The sequence below is a fragment of the Anolis sagrei genome, chromosome X (assembly GCF_037176765.1).
Source record: "Anolis sagrei isolate rAnoSag1 chromosome X, rAnoSag1.mat, whole genome shotgun sequence".
Classification (NCBI taxonomy): Eukaryota; Metazoa; Chordata; class Lepidosauria; order Squamata; family Dactyloidae; genus Anolis; species Anolis sagrei.
This window is the reverse complement of record NC_090034.1, coordinates 101,598,673-101,612,391: the sequence shown is the minus strand read 5'-3', so window position 1 is coordinate 101,612,391 and position 13,719 is coordinate 101,598,673. Positions and strand designations below refer to the sequence as shown.

The following is a 13,719-nucleotide window of genomic DNA, read 5'->3' as shown; positions in this document are numbered from 1 at the left end:
AATACACAAATATATACACACATATATACACACACACATATACACCTATACACACATACATATACATATATATATATATACACACACACCTCTATATACCTATATATATATGCAAACACACATATACACAGACTGGGCCACAGCAATGCGTGGCAGGGGATGGCTAGTATCTATCTATATAAATAAAAATGTAATGTTCGTTTGTGGGATTAACATAACTCAAAAAACCACTGAGCGAATTGACACCAAATTTGGACGCAAGACACCTCTCAGGCCAACGAGTGACCATCACTCATAAAAACACTGAAAAACACAGCAGAAGAGACTTAAAAGCCAAAAAATAAAAAATACATTACAATGCATGTACAAAACCACACACACATATATACGCAAACACACATAAATATATGCAAACACACATATATATGCAAACACACATATACACAAATATACACATATACACACACACAAAACATATATACAGACTGGGCCACAGCAACGTGTGGCAGGGGATGGCTAGGATATATATATATACACACACACACACACACACACACACACACACACACACACACAATATTATTAGCATCTATATATAATATCTATACATATATATAATATCTCTATATAATATCTATAAATATATATATTATACATATAAAAGCACATACACAGACACATGTATATATGTAATTAAAATGGAGGTTAAAATTCACATATTAAAATTGACCAGATGATGTCCCAGCTAAGTCCTTCTATATGAGCACCCTAATCCATTGTATTGTCAAATCTGTTATTTCCCTTTCAGTCAAACTTATATGGGATATGACATTTTGGGTTTTTTTTAACTAAATCATGCTTTCAGGAACAATGGACGTGGAACAATGGCTTCAAACTACAAGAGAGGAGATTCCATCTGAACATGAGGAAGAACTTCCTGACTGTGAGAGCTGTTCAGCAGTGGAACTCTCTGCCCCGGAGTGTGGTGGAGGCTCCTTCTTTGGAAGCTTTTAAGCAGAGGCTGGATGGCCATCTGTCAGGGGTGATTTGAATGCAATATTTCTGCTTCTTGGCAGAATGGGGTTGGACTGGATGGCCCATGAGGTCTCTTCCAACTCTGTGATTCTAAGGAACATGCAGTTATGTCCTTCTATATCAGGAACATGGGGACATGGTCCAGCGTAATGTAAAACTTTGGTCCAAACTTCCCTGTTTTGCTCCTGGTAAACAATGGAATTAATTGGACAACAGTGATCTGCCCAGAAGGAAGTACATTATGGTTCCAGCAAGGTGGAATTCTCCTCCAGGAAGCATTTTACATATAAGAGTGGTCAAAGTGTAGCCTTCTTGAGCTCGTGCCCTCCACTCTTATGTTTGCATTTTCCCTTTCCCGTGGCTTAGGTGGATACTACCTCACCACCTGGTTCGGGGCCCTCTTCCACATTGCCAACTTCCAACCGGCTGCCATGATCACGCGGCAAATCAGCATTGAGGCCCAGCGCTCCATCCATCAGTGGCACCGGAGGCGCACCATCCACCCGCACCACCACCACCCCATACGCCGCCATTCGCAGGTAAGAAAGGGGGTGCAAAATATCTTGGGAACCAAACCCCCTGGGTCTAAACCCCAGCGATGAGTGAAGAGACCAGGAGACAAGGCTCCATGCCAATATACACAAGATATAAATCTTGTGGATATGATATTTTTCATGTCAGAAATGACTTGAGAAACTGCAAGTCGCTTCTGGTGTGAGAGAATTGGCTGCCTGCAAGGATGTTACGCAGGTCCCACCTGGATGTTTTGATGTTTTGCCACCCTCGTGGGAGGCTTCTCTCATGTCCCCTCATTGGGAGCTGGAGCTGACAGAGGGAGCTCATCCACACTCTCCTCGGATTAGAACCTACGACCTGTCGGTCTTCAGTCCTGCCACACAAAGGTTTAACCCATTGCACCACCGGAGGCTCCAACATCGAAATAAATACTAGAAAAAAGTTCACTCTAGTAACCTGTAAGACTGTAGGATCTATGTAGCAATATTAAATGACCACTCACAAGCCGGTTTTGCTTTGAAATGGATATATTGCTTGTATCTCTCCAGCAAAGAAAGACACAACTGACTTTTCCCCACCACCACTTCCTTTTATACACCTTTCCTGCCCAACTCTGTATTGAAAGATCAGAGTCCTGGAGAAAGCATATTATTAATATCATAATGTTAGTATTAGTATCATTATTAATATATCCTACTCATTAGTGTTGTTATTTTTATTATTTGTATTATTAGCATGTATAGCCTGCTGATCAGTTTTATTAGTATTATTAGCACTATATGCTGCTAATTTGTATTATTTTTAGTGTTATTAGCACTTATAGCCCATTAGTGTCATTATTAATATATCCTGCTAATTAGTGTTGTTATTATTATTATTTGTATTATTAGTATGTATAGCCCGATAATTGGTTTTATTAGTATTACTAGCATTATATCCTGCTAAGTAAAGGTAAAGGTTTTCCTCCGATATTAAGTCCAGTTGTGTCCGATTCTGGGGGGCGGTGCTCATCTCCATTTCCAAGCCGAAGCGCCGGCGTTGTCCGTAGACACCTCCAGGGTCATATGGCCGGCATGACTGCATGGAGTGCCGTTATCTTCCCACCGGAGCAGTACCTATTGATCTACTCACGTTTGCATGTTTTCGAACTGCTAGGTTGGCAGAAGCTGGGGCTAACAGCGGGAGCTCACCCCGCTCCCCGGATTTGAACTTGTGACTTTTCGGTCAACAAGTTCAGCAGCTCAGCGGTTTAACCCACTGCGCCACCAGGGGCTCCTGTTAATTAGTATTATTAATATTATATACTGCTAATTAATAGGGCCCCCTGGTGGCGCAGAGGGTTAAACTGCTGAGCTGCTGAACTTGCTGAGCGAAAGCTCGGCAATTCGAATCTGGGGAGTGGGGCGAGCTCCCACTGTTAGCCCCAGCTTCTGCCAACCTAGCAGTTTGAAAATATGCAAGTATGAGTAGATCAATACCAGGGGTTCCTGTAAATTAGTATTATTAATATTATATACTGCTAATTAATAGAGAACCCTGGTAGCTGCTGAACTTACTCGGCAATTCGAATCTGGGGAGTGGGGTGAGCTCCCACTGTTAGCCCCAGCTTCTGTCAACCTAGCAGTTTGAAAATATGCAAATGTGAGTAGATCAATACCAGGGGCTCCTGTAAATTAGCATTATTAATATTATATACTGCTAATTAATAGGGACCCCTATTGGCGCAGAGGTTTAAACCACTGAGCTGCTGAACTTGCTCGGCAATTCAAATCTGGGGAGTGGGGTGAGCTCCCACTGTTAGCCCCAGCTTGTGCCAACCTAGCAGCTTGAAAATATGCAAATGCGAGTAGATCAATAGGTACTGTTTCGGCAGGAAGGTAATGAATGGCACTCATGATCTTGGAGGCGGACACAGCTAGACCTAATGTCGGGGGAAGGCTGTAATTACCTTACAACTAATTAGTATTATTAGTATTATATTCTGCTAATCCGTATTCGTGTTATTAGTATTAGTAGTAATAGTATTAGTGTTATTAACATTATATTCCGCTAATTACTATCATTATTATTAGACCTAATGTTGGGGGAAGCCTTAGTCTTTACCTTACAGCTAATTAGTATTATTAGTATTATATTCTGCTAATCCGTATTAGTATTAGTAGTATTAGTAGTAATAGTATTAGTGTTATTAGAATTATATTCTGCTAATTACTATCATTATTATTAGACCTAATGTTGGGGGAAGCCTTTTCTTTACCTTACCGCTAATTAGTATTATTAGTATTATATTCTGCTAATCGATATTAGTATTAATAGTATTAGTAGTAATAGTATTAGTGTTATTAGCATTACATTCTGCTAATTACTATCATTATTATTAGACCTAATATTGGGGGAAGCCTTTGTCTTTACCTTACAGTTAATTAATAATATTAGTATTATATTCGGCTAATCCGTATTAGTATTAATAGTATTAGTAGTAATAGTATTAGTGTTATTAGCATTATATTCCGCTAATTACTATCATTATTATTAGACCTAATGTTGGGGGAAGCCTTTGTCTTTACCTTACAGTTAATTAATAATATTAGTATTATATTCTGCTTATCCGTATTAGCATTATTAGTATTAGTAGTAATAGTATTAGTGTTATTAACATTATATTCCACTAATTACTATCATTATTATTATTAGACCTAATGTTGGGGGAAGCCTTAGTCTTTACCTTACAGTTAATTAATAATATTAGTATTATATTCGGCTAATCCGTATTAGTATTAATAGTATTAGTAGTAATAGTATTAGTGTTATTAGCATTATATTCCGCTAATTACTATCATTATTATTAGACCTAATGTTGGGGGAAGCCTTTGTCTTTACCTTACAGTTAATTAATAATATTAGTATTATATTCTGCTTATCCGTATTAGCATTATTAGTATTAGTAGTAATAGTATTAGTGTTATTAACATTATATTCCACTAATTACTATCATTATTATTATTAGACCTAATGTTGGGGGAAGCCTTAGTCTTTACCTTACAGTTAATTAATAATATTAGTATTATATTCGGCTAATCCGTATTAGTATTAATAGTATTAGTAGTAATAGTATTAGTGTTATTAGCATTATATTCCGCTAATTACTATCATTATTATTAGACCTAATGTTGGGGGAAGCCTTTGTCTTTACCTTACAGCTAATTAGTATTGTTAGTATTATTTTCTGCTAATCCGTATTAGTATTATTAGTATTAGTAATAATAGTATTAGTGTTATTAACATTATATTCCGCTAATTACTATCATTATTATTAGACCTAATGTTGGGGGAAGCCTTAGTCTTTACCTTACAGTTAATTAATAATATTAGTATTATATTCTGCTAATCCGTATTAGTATTATTAGTATTAGTAGTAATATTATTAATGTTATTAGCATTATATTCCGCTAATTACTATCATTATTATTAGACCTAATGTTGGGGGAAGCCTTTGTCTTTACCTTACAGCTAATTAGTATTGTTAGTATTATATTCTGCTAATCCATATTAGTATTATTAATATTAGTAGTAATATTATTAGTGTTATTAACATTATATCCCGCTAATTACTATCATTATTATTAGACCTAATGTTGGGGGAAGCCTTTGTCTTTACCTTACAGCTAATTAGTATTATTAGTATTATTTTCTGCTAATCCGTATTAGTATTAGTAGTAATAGTATTAGTGTTATTAGCATTATATTCCGCTAATTACTATCATTATTATTAGACCTAATGTTGGGGGAAGCCTTTGTCTTTACCTTATAGTTAATTAATAATATTAGTATTATATTCTGCTAATCCCTGTTAGAATTATGAGTATTAATAGTAATAGTATTAGTGTTATTAGCATTATATTCTGCTAATTACTATCATTATTATTAGACCTAATGTTGGGGGAAGCCTTAGTCTTTACCTTACAGCTAATTAGTATTATTAGTATTATATTCTGCTAATTCGTATTAGTATTAGTAGTATTAGTAGTATTAGTATTAGTGTTATTAGCATTATATTCTGCTAATTACTATCATTATTATTCGCATTGGCATTTAGAAATCATACAGTATGTAAATTAAAAGCCAAAGCATACAAACATTAACATAGAATTAAACACAAGGCTTATTAAAAAAATACTTAAAAAGTAAACAAATCCGTAAATTATCGAATTGGGAAAAATTTGGACGTCTGTCTAAAGTGACGGTTGCCTTTCTCCTTTCCAGAACATCCTCTACATCTCCTTCCACGAACCCTTCAACAACCAGAAGACCGTCTCGGTCACTACTGAGATGACCACGGCCTCCGTCTGCGCGATCTGTGCGGAAAAGTACGGCGTTTCCGAGCACGAAGCCTATGGCCTTTTCTTGGTCTCGGGGGAGTCTTCCCAGCTCCTGGCCGAGGACAGCTACCCACAGCGAGTCCACTCCAGCCTCCTCCGCTCCAAAGGGAACCCCGCAAGTTTCGTGTACAAACCCAAAGACAGGACCTTGCCTGCTGCTGATCGTCCTCCGGTTCAGGACCCTAAACATTTGACTGATCGTCTTGAAAGCAGAGACACGGATTCATCCACAGATCACTGAACGCGAACCTTGGACATTCAAAGAAGAGTCCATCCTTCTAACTGCCCGGTTTCACTGATTCTAAGATATGCCCCCCACCCATCAGTGTATCTAAAAATGTCTTGGAATCTATATCTATAAAAATAAAAGTCAAAATACCCGTATTTCATCGCATAATAGTCGCTACTGCATAATTGTGACCAAAATGGTATTTTTCTGTTCCTTACCTCAAAGTCACGCCTCCATATTTGAGTGCCCAAAATGGTATTTTTGTGTTCTTCTGGCAATAGTCACACTCCCATATTTGAGTGCCCAAAATGGTATTTTTGTGTTCCTCTGGTAATAGTCGCACCCCCCATATTTGAGTGCTCAAAATTGTATTTTTCTGTTCCTCACATCATAGTCGCCCCAATGGATTTTTTCTGTTCCTCACATCATAATCGCGCCCCCATATTTGAGTGCCCAAAATGGTATTTTTCTGTTCCTCACCTCATAGTTGTGCCACCATATTTGAGTGCCCAAAATGGAATTTTTTTGTTCCTCACATCATAGTCTCGCCCCCATATTTGAGTGCCCAAAATGGTATTTTTCTGTTCTTTGCATCATAGTCTTGCCCCCATATTTGAGTGCCCCAAATGGTATTTTTCTGTTGCTCACATCATAGTCGCGCCCCCATATTTGAGTGCCCCAAATGGTATTTTTCTGTTCCTCACATCATAGTCTCGCCGCCATATTTGAGTGCCCAAATTTGTATTTTTTTGTTCCTCCATTATAGTCGTGCCACCATATTTGAGTGCCCCAAACGGTATTTTTCTGTTCCTTACATCATAGTCGTGCCCCCATATTTGAGTGCCCAAAATGGTATTTTTCTGTCCTTCACATCATAGACGTGCCCCCATATTTGAGTGCCCAAAATGGTATTTTTCTGTTCCTTACATCATAGACGTGCCCCCATATTTGAGTGCCCAAAATGGTATTTTTGTGTTCCTCTGGTAGTCGCACCCTCATATTTGAGTGCCCAAAATGGTATTTTTCTGTCCTTCACATCATAGACGTGCCCCCATATTTGAGTGCCCCAAAATGGTATTTTTCTGCTCCTCACATCATAGTCGCGCCCCCAAATTTGAATGCCCAAAATTGTATTTTTCTGTTCCTCACCTCATAGTCGCACCCCCATATTTGAGTGCCCAAAATTGTATTTTTCTGTTCCTTACCTCATAGTCGCACCCCTTATTTGAGTGCCCAAAATGGTATTTTTCTGTTCTTTGCATCAAAGTCGTGCCCCCATATTTGAGTGCCCCAAATGGTATTTTTCTGTTCTTTGCATCAAAGTCGTGCCCCCATATTTGAGTGCCCCAAATGGTATTTTTCTGTTCTTTGCATCAAAGTCGTGCCCCCATATTTGAGTGCCCAAAATGGTATTTTTCTGTTCTTTGCATCAAAGTCGTGCCCCCATATTTGAGTGCCCCAAATGGTATTTTTCTGTTCTTTGCATCAAAGTCGTGCCCCCATATTTGAGTGCCCAAAATGGTATTTTTCTGTTCTTTGCATCAAAGTCGTGCCCCCATATTTGAGTGCCCAAAATGGTATTTTTCTGTTCTTTGCATCAAAGTCGTGCCCCCATATTTGAGTGCCCCAAATGGTATTTTTCTGTTCTTTGCATCAAAGTCGTGCCCCCATATTTGAGTGCCCAAAATGGTATTTTTCTGTTCTTTGCATCATAGTCTTGCCCCCATATTTGAGTGCCCCAAATGGTATTTTTCTGTTGCTCACATCATAGTCGCGCCCCCATATTTGAGTGCCCCAAATGGTATTTTTCTGTTCCTCACATCATAGTCTCGCCGCCATATTTGAGTGCCCAAATTTGTATTTTTTTGTTCCTCCATTATAGTCGTGCCACCATATTTGAGTGCCCCAAACGGTATTTTTCTGTTCCTTACATCATAGTCGTGCCCCCATATTTGAGTGCCCAAAATGGTATTTTTCTGTCCTTCACATCATAGACGTGCCCCCATATTTGAGTGCCCAAAATGGTATTTTTCTGTTCCTTACATCATAGACGTGCCCCCATATTTGAGTGCCCAAAATGGTATTTTTGTGTTCCTCTGGTAGTCGCACCCTCATATTTGAGTGCCCAAAATGGTATTTTTCTGTCCTTCACATCATAGACGTGCCCCCATATTTGAGTGCCCCAAAATGGTATTTTTCTGCTCCTCACATCATAGTCGCGCCCCCAAATTTGAATGCCCAAAATTGTATTTTTCTGTTCCTCACCTCATAGTCGCACCCCCATATTTGAGTGCCCAAAATTGTATTTTTCTGTTCCTTACCTCATAGTCGCACCCCTTATTTGAGTGCCCAAAATGGTATTTTTCTGTTCTTTGCATCAAAGTCGTGCCCCCATATTTGAGTGCCCCAAATGGTATTTTTCTGTTCTTTGCATCAAAGTCGTGCCCCCATATTTGAGTGCCCCAAATGGTATTTTTCTGTTCTTTGCATCAAAGTCGTGCCCCCATATTTGAGTGCCCAAAATGGTATTTTTCTGTTCTTTGCATCAAAGTCGTGCCCCCATATTTGAGTGCCCCAAATGGTATTTTTCTGTTCTTTGCATCAAAGTCGTGCCCCCATATTTGAGTGCCCAAAATGGTATTTTTCTGTTCTTTGCATCAAAGTCGTGCCCCCATATTTGAGTGCCCAAAATGGTATTTTTCTGTTCTTTGCATCAAAGTCGTGCCCCCATATTTGAGTGCCCCAAATGGTATTTTTCTGTTCTTTGCATCAAAGTCGTGCCCCCATATTTGAGTGCCCAAAATGGTATTTTTCTGTTCTTTGCATCAAAGTCGTGCCCCCATATTTGAGTGCCCAAAATGGTATTTTTCTGTTCTTTGCATCAAAGTCGTGCCCCCATATTTGAGTGCCCCAAATGGTATTTTTCTGTTCCTCACATCATAGTCGCGCCCCCATATTTGAGTGCCCAAAATGGAATTTTTCTGTTCCTCACATCATAGTCGCGCCCCATATTTGAGTCCGCAAAATGGTATTTTTGTGTTCCTCTGGTAATAGCTGCACCCTCATTTCTCCAAAATGGCGTCTTTGTGTTCCTTGCCTAATGGTCGCACCTCCATTTTTTGAGTGCCCACAATGGCATATTTGTGTTCCTCGCATAACAGTCGCACCCCCATTTTTTTGGGTTCCCAAAATGGTATTATTGTGTTCTTTGTATTTGTATATTTGTATATTTTAAATTCTATACTAATGCTCTTATATCAAGCCGTGTTGGGTCTTCTTCAGGAGAGATATAGTGGAGTATAAATAAATATAATAATAATAATAACACCAAGTATGGATCGCCGATGCTGCAATCCCAGGCGACAGTAGGATTGAACTGAAAAAGCTGACACAAAATGAGGATTTAAAGATCGAACTGCAAAGACTCTGGCACAAGCCAGTCAAGATGGTCCCAGTGGTGATCGGCACACTGGGTGCAGTGCCGAAAGACCTTGGCCTGCACTTAAACACATCTGTCAGCTGCAAAAGGCTACTCTACTCAGATCTGCACGCATTATACGCCAATACATCACACAGTCCTAGACACTTGGGAAGTGTCCGACGTGTGATCCAATAGCCAGCAGAGTGATCTTGTTTGCTGTGAACTCATCTTCTTGTGTATCAAATAATAATAATAATAATAATAATAATAATAATAATAATAATAATAATAATAATGGAGATATCCCTCCACCATCCACCAGAGAGCAGTGTATATCTACCAACCTAGGCACTCAAAAGCTCTTTGTTTTTCTTTCCAAAGGAGTTGAACTAACAGAATTTGGCTAATAGTTCTGGTCAAAAAGCAGTTTTGGAGGAAACTCCAAAGGACATCTAGTCTGATCCACAACTATGCAGGAAAATACATTCCTAAAGCACTCCTGCTGTGTATGAAACAAAGTTTGTGTACATTGAACCACCAGAAAGATGTGACAAATGGAAATCACTGCCTTGAAAACAGTCCATGTGAAAAGTTTCTCCAGGAGCTGAACATGAGCCAACAGTGTGATGCGGCAGCTTAAAAAGCCAATGCGATTCTAGGCTGCATCAGTAGGAATTTCGTGTTGAGATCGTGGGAAGTCATAGTCAACAGTGGAACTCACTGCCTTGGAACATGGTGGAGTCTCCTTCTCTGGAGGTTTTTAAGCCGAAGCTGGATGGCCATCTGTCTGGAGGGTTTTGATTGTGTCTTCTTGCCGAGGGAAGTCATAGTCAGACTGTTCTGCTTTGGTCTCGCCTCATAAGAATTGGTAAGAGTTCTTCAACAGTGGAACTCCCTGCGTTGGAACGTGGTGGAGTCTCCGCTGGATGTTTTTAAGCTGAGGCTGGATGATCATCTGTCAAGAGGGCTTTGATTGTGTCTTTTTGCTTGGCAAGAAGGGAGTTGGACTGGATGGCCCCTGGGATCGCTTAACTTAGGATTCTACAATCCAACAGAGGCTGGATGGCCATCTGCCAGGAGCGCTTTGATTGCGTCTTCTTTGGTTAGGCCTCATAAGGAAGAGCTTCCTCATGGTAAGAGTTGTTCAACAGTGAAACTCATTGCCTTAGAGTGTGGTGGAGTCTCCCTCTCTGGAGATTTTTAAGCTGAGGCTGAATGGCCATCTGTCAGGAGGGCTTTGATTGTGTCTTCTTGCCTGGCAAGAAGGGGGTTGGACTGGTTGGCCCCTGGGGTCCTTTAACTTAGAATTGTATGATCCAACAGAGGCTGGATGGCCATCTGTCTGGAGGGCTTTGATTGCGTCTTCTTTGGTCAGGCCTCATAAGGAAGAGCTTCCTCATGGTAAGAATTATTCAATAGTGGAACTCATTGCCTTCAAACGTGGTGGAGTCGCCTCCTCTGGAGGTTTTTAAGCCGAGCCTGGATGGCCATCTGTCTGGAGGGCTTTGATTGTGTCTTCTTGCTTGGCAAAAGAAAGTTAGACTGGATGGCCCTTGGAATCCCTTAACTTAGGACTCTACGACCCAACAGAGGCTGAATGGTCATCTGTGTGGAGGGCTTTGATTGTGCCTTCTTTCTGAGGGAAGTCATAGTCTGACTGTGATCCACTTTGGTCTGGCCTCATAAGAACTGGTAAGAGTTCTTCAACAGTGGAACTCACTGCCTTGGAACGTGGTGGAGTCGCCTTCTCTGGAGGTTTTTAAGTTGAGGTTGGATGGCCATCTGTCAGGAAGGATACGATTACGTCTTCTTTGGTCAGGCCTCATAAGGAAGAACTTCCTCATGGCAATAGTTGTTCAACAGTGGAACTCATTCCCTTGGAGTGTGGTGGAGTCTCCCTCTCTGGAGATTTTTAAGCCGAGGCTGAATGGCCATCTGTCTGGAGGGTTTTGATTGCGTCTTCTTGCTTGGCAGAAGGGGGTTGGACTAGATGGCAATTGGGATCCCTTAACGTAGGATTCTACGACCCAGCAGAGGCTGGATGGCCATCTGTCAGGAGGGCTTTGATTGTGTCTTCTTGCTTGGCAGAAAGAGATTGGACTGGATGGCCCCTGGGATCCCTTAACTTAGGATTCTACGATCCACCAGAAGCTGGATGGCCATCTGTCAGAAGGGCTTTGATTGTGTCTTCTTGCTTGGCAGGAGAAAGACTGGATGGCCCTTGGAATCCCTTAACTTAGGATTCTACGATGCAACAGAGGCTGGATGGCCATCTGTCTGGAGGGATTTGATTGTGTCTTCTTGATGAGGGACGTCATATTCTGATTGTGTTCTGCTTTGGTCTCGCCTCATAAGAACTGGTAAGAGTTCTTCAACAGTGGAACTCACCGCCTTGGAACGTGGTGGAGTCGCCTTCTCTGAAGGTTTTTAAGCCGAGTCTGGATGGCCATCTGTCAGGAAGGCTTTGATTGCGTCTTCTTTGGTCAGGCCTTATAAGGAAGAGCTTCCTCATGGTAAGAATTATTCAGCAGTGGAACTCATTACCTTGGAGTGTGGTAGAGTCTCCCTCTCTGGAGATTTTTAAGCTGAGGCTGAATGGTCATCTGTCAAGAGGGCTTTGATTGTGTCTTCTTGCTTGGCAGAAGGAGATTGGACTGGACCGGATTGGACCGGATGGCCCCTGGGATCTCTTAACTTAGGATTCTACGATCCAACAGAAGCTGGATGGCCATCTGTCAGGAGGGCTTTGATTGTGTCTTCTTGCTTGGCAGAACGGAGTTAGACTGGAAGGCCCTTGGGATCCCTTAACTTAGGATTCTATGACCCAACAGAGATTGGATGGCCATCTGTCTGGAGGGCTTTGATTGTGTCTTCTTGCTTGGCAGCGGGAGTTAGACGGGATGGCCCCTGGGATCCTTTAACTTAGGAACTCATTGCCTTGGAAAGTGGTGGAGTCGCCTCCTCTGGAGGTTTTTAAGCCGAGGCTAGATGGCCATCTGTCTGGAGGGCTTTTATTGTGTCTTCTTGCTTGGTAGAAGAAGGTTAGACTGGATGGCCCTTGGGATATCTTAACTTAGGATTCTACGATCCAACAGAGGCTGGACGACCATCTGTCAGGAGGGCTTTGATTGTGTCCTCCTGTCTGGCCTAAGCAGGTCAGACTAAATGACCTTTGGGGTCCCCTATATGGTTTATGTCAGGCATGGGCAAACTTCAGCCCTCCAGGTGTTTTGGACTCCAACTCCCACAATTCCTAACAGCCTACCGGCTGTTAGGAATTGTGGGAGTTGGAGTCCAAAACACCTGGAGGGCCAAAGTTTGCCCATGCCTGATCTATGTGGTTAGCTAGGGTTAAACAATGCCAGGGGAGTCCTGCAAGACTTGCCGAGTTCCTTAAGGGAGGCCAGGAGTTAAGTTACCTGCTCTTCTGATCCCGCCAGGTGTGCTCCCTTCCAAGGAAGCCTTCCTCCTCTTTGCCAATGGATTCCTGTCCAGACAGGTCTATGGCGGAGATCTCTCTCCTCCAACGAAAGCTGCTCCAGTTGCAACCAACTTTCCCCGGGGCCTTCCTCCTGCCTCTCGCATAAAGAACCGCAAACAGGTGCAAGTACCGGAGGGAAGGGAGGCTCGTACTCTCTAAACAGATGTTCCCTATCCTGCCAAAGTCCCAGAAACTCCCCGCCACTTGGCATTAGCTCTGTGCAATCCTGGGAATTGTAGTTTGTCCTCTTTGGGAGATTATAATATAATATAATATATTGCATATATATATTGGGAGGGATCGGTTTGTGTCTTCCTGCCAGGCAGAAGGGGGTTTAGGATTCCATCCAACTTTAGGTTTCTATGAGCTAACAGAGATTGTATGGCTATCTGTCGGGAGTGCTTGAATGGTGTTGTCCTACCTGGCAGAATGGGGTGGGACTGGTTGGCCCTTTGGGTTCTCTTCCAACTCTTGTGATCTACAAGAGATCGGATGGCCATTTGTCAGGAGGGATCGGATTGCGTCTTTCTGCCTGGCAAAAGTGGGTCGGACTGGATGACCCTTTGGGGTCTCTTCCAACTCTAGCATTCTATGATCCAACATATTGTATGGCCATCTGTCAGGAGGGATTGGATTGTGGTTTCATGCCTGGCAAAAG

The 13,719-nt window shown here is 41.4% G+C and overlaps 1 protein-coding gene across 1 annotated transcript in view; it reads left to right on the top strand.

The window, feature by feature from the left end:
* Window positions 1-6,306, top strand: part of LOC137094956 (ras and Rab interactor 2-like) — a 33,257-nt gene extending 26,951 nt beyond the window's left edge. The window contains exons 11-12 of the mRNA XM_067461002.1: window positions 1,402-1,574; window positions 5,815-6,306. Of these exons, the coding sequence (XP_067317103.1) occupies window positions 1,402-1,574; window positions 5,815-6,171 (530 nt within the window). The 3' untranslated portion in view covers window positions 6,172-6,306. The remainder of the gene's footprint in view (window positions 1-1,401; window positions 1,575-5,814) is intronic.
* Window positions 6,307-13,719: the final 7,413 nt, after the last annotated feature.